This window comes from Fukomys damarensis, unplaced genomic scaffold, assembly GCF_012274545.1.
Source record: "Fukomys damarensis isolate Sample0158 unplaced genomic scaffold, DMR_v1.0_HiC HiC_scaffold_24, whole genome shotgun sequence".
In the NCBI taxonomy this organism is placed as follows: Eukaryota; Metazoa; Chordata; class Mammalia; order Rodentia; family Bathyergidae; genus Fukomys; species Fukomys damarensis.
Window position 1 is genome coordinate 53,084,085 of NW_022900936.1, and position 2,746 is coordinate 53,086,830.

The 2,746-nt window shown below is 31.3% G+C and overlaps 1 protein-coding gene across 1 annotated transcript in view; it reads right to left on the minus strand.

Annotated features, from left to right (window-relative positions):
- Window positions 1-1,038: 1,038 nt before the first annotated feature.
- Window positions 1,039-2,746, minus strand: part of Cip2a (cellular inhibitor of PP2A) — a 35,653-nt gene continuing 33,945 nt past the window's right edge. Inside the window, exons 20-21 of the mRNA XM_010630154.3 lie at window positions 2,321-2,460; window positions 1,039-1,380 (exon numbers count right to left, since the gene is read on the minus strand). Of these exons, the coding sequence (XP_010628456.1) occupies window positions 1,210-1,380; window positions 2,321-2,460 (311 nt within the window). The 3' untranslated portion in view covers window positions 1,039-1,209. The remainder of the gene's footprint in view (window positions 1,381-2,320; window positions 2,461-2,746) is intronic.

The following is a 2,746-nucleotide window of genomic DNA, read 5'->3' on the forward strand; positions in this document are numbered from 1 at the left end:
ATTCATATATACTAAGGTTTAAAAACAGAAGTAAAGGGGCCATGGATTTAGCTCAGTGGTTCCCTGGTAAAAACAAAAAAAACACCAGAAGCTAAATTCACTTAAATCAAATAAAGAGAGAAGCGCATAAAATAATGGCTGTAATAGTATACCAATAAAATCAATAAAAATAATTAAGATAAAAACTTTTCTAAAGTACATTTAGAATAATCAATTCAAATGTACTTTTGCACTGAATAACTCCCTTGTAGGAAAAAAAAAAGAATATTTAATCTATTCTTTAAAATAAAATGGCCCAATCAAAAACTATAAATTAAATATGTATCACATTACAAGTAACAACAAATACAATTCTAACTATTTAGTAAAGGCAGAATACAAATTACCCCTATGTAACAATCATAAGAAATTCATAATGGGAAGTGATACAGGTCGGACAACAGGCAACATTTCAAAACAGGAAATACAAGCCGAAGATACCACAAGTAGTTTTTTATGAGACAATGTAATCTTTTGACAAGATAGCTGTCTCCTAAAGTATTCACTTTTTTTTTTCAAATGTAGAATCTTACTTTTGTTTAAATTCACTGATATTTCCTTTTATGCTACTTTACAGATAAACTTCTCTAGTCCTATATCATCTCATCTCTACTGATAGTTAAGTTTTTAATTTGTTGATCTTTAAAACTGTTGTATCAAGAAGGCTTAATATTAAAACTAAATAATCATGTGCTCTATGCAATGACACTGTGGTCACTACAGACTACATTTACCTTGGTGGTTCCATAAGATGATCATACCCAGTAAATCCTCTTAGTTTGTGTAAGTATATTCATTTAATGATACATTTATAAAAGTGTATCCTTGTTGTTTAGCAATCCATGATAGTAATTCCAAATGAGAATAAGTAAGATAAGTAAAACAGACTAGAACTTTAAAAATAGAGGTTTCTTAGGAAGGATATTCTCATGCAAGAACCAAAGAACGCTTCAAGCAATAAAAGCTAAAAATAGAAAGCAAAACTAAAAGAATAATTTCTATTCAAATGACAAAATGAAAGACACATCAAATTAGGATCTTTACTAAATTAATAATTAGATAATTTCCACTTGTTCTGGAGCCACAGATTACCTCCCTTAACCATACTTCTCAAACACATAAATACACAAAAAATGCCACTAGATCACAAATTTCAAAATGTCATAATGTTTATATACTAAGATTCACAGTTTCTGGATTTATTTTTCCACCACTTAAACTGTGGATCATTGCTATCATGTGAGAGTGTTTATTCAACTCCTCTTGCTGAAGTTTCACCACAGACTCTTTTTCTTCCAAACGACCTTCTAATTGGGCCTTCTGAACCTCCAAGGAAGAAGCCTAGGGAATTAGGAAAGGGGATAAAAAATTGAGAAGAAAAATAATTTAGCATGCTTTTTCTTCATAAATATTTTAAGATCCTTTATTTGTAAGACAATCATTTCAAGACACATAAATATGTATCATATTTAAATTAATTAAATTATATGGTAAATTTAAGTTTAGTGGTAATTACATTTTGAACTAAACATGTAGTATTGAGAATTACTAAAAAGACAACCACATGCAAATGCACCAAAACTATAAATGTGGTAGCGCTAAATTTTATACTTTTTCTGATACTCATGCTATTTAATAAGTCAGTCTTTTAAATCCAATCTGTTCTCATCTTCCTGGTACTAAAAAGGCCAGCAAGCACAATTTATAGCTGTCATTCAACTTATGCAATAACACTAATAAAGAAACAAGACTGGGTTTAGATTCAAAATATTTATCCATTTCCTCATTTTTAAATTATAAATATTACAAGTAAATTTTATATATATATGCAATACCAAGTACCAGAAACTCATTTCTGTATTCTTTGCATACTTGAAAGCTCTCATACAGTATATATTTAATAAATATTTGATAATTTTAGGAAATACAGGGTTTTCACATTGTAAGAGAGCTCTCACAGAAAATGACAGCTGAAATGCTTTCAGGTCCTAATATCTTTTAAACAAAATTAATGAAAACACTGAACATCAATTTACCCAAATTCACCCTTTTCACAAACAACTTTTTTTTTTGGTGGTGATGGTGGTTTAAGGACTGAACCTAGGGCCTTTCCACCAAGGTATATCCCTACCCATTAAATTGTTAAATTGCCTAGGTTAGATTTGAACTTGTAATCCTCCTGCCTCAGCCTCCCAGAGTGCTAGGATTACAGGCAAGTGTCACTATGCTTGGCCATAAAATAACATGTCCATTCTAATGCAAATGAAAATGGAAGTCTTACCTTAATGCTCAACTCCTTTCTCATCTGTTCTGTTCTGCTTAATTCCTTTCTAAGAATACCAATGGTTTCTTCCTTATCTTCCCTTTCCTTTTGTAAGACTTTAATCTTTTCTTCTTGTACTTTTGCTTTTTGATGCAAATCTTTAAACAAACAAATAATCAGCTATGTATTCAGTGGTCTTAAACTGATATTACCCTGAAAATGTAGTTTATAGCTACTGTACAGCAAAAGAAAGTGAATGAGAAAGACTGAAGAAATGTCTTGCTAGAAATATAAGTTTTAAAGCTGGGCATGGTGGCACACACCTGTAATCCCAGCCCTCGGGAGGCTGAGGAAGGAGGATTGCTGTGAGTTTAAGACTAGCCTGGGCGACATAGTGAGTACAAGGCTAGTCTCAACTACAGAGTGAGACCCTATCTCAAAAAA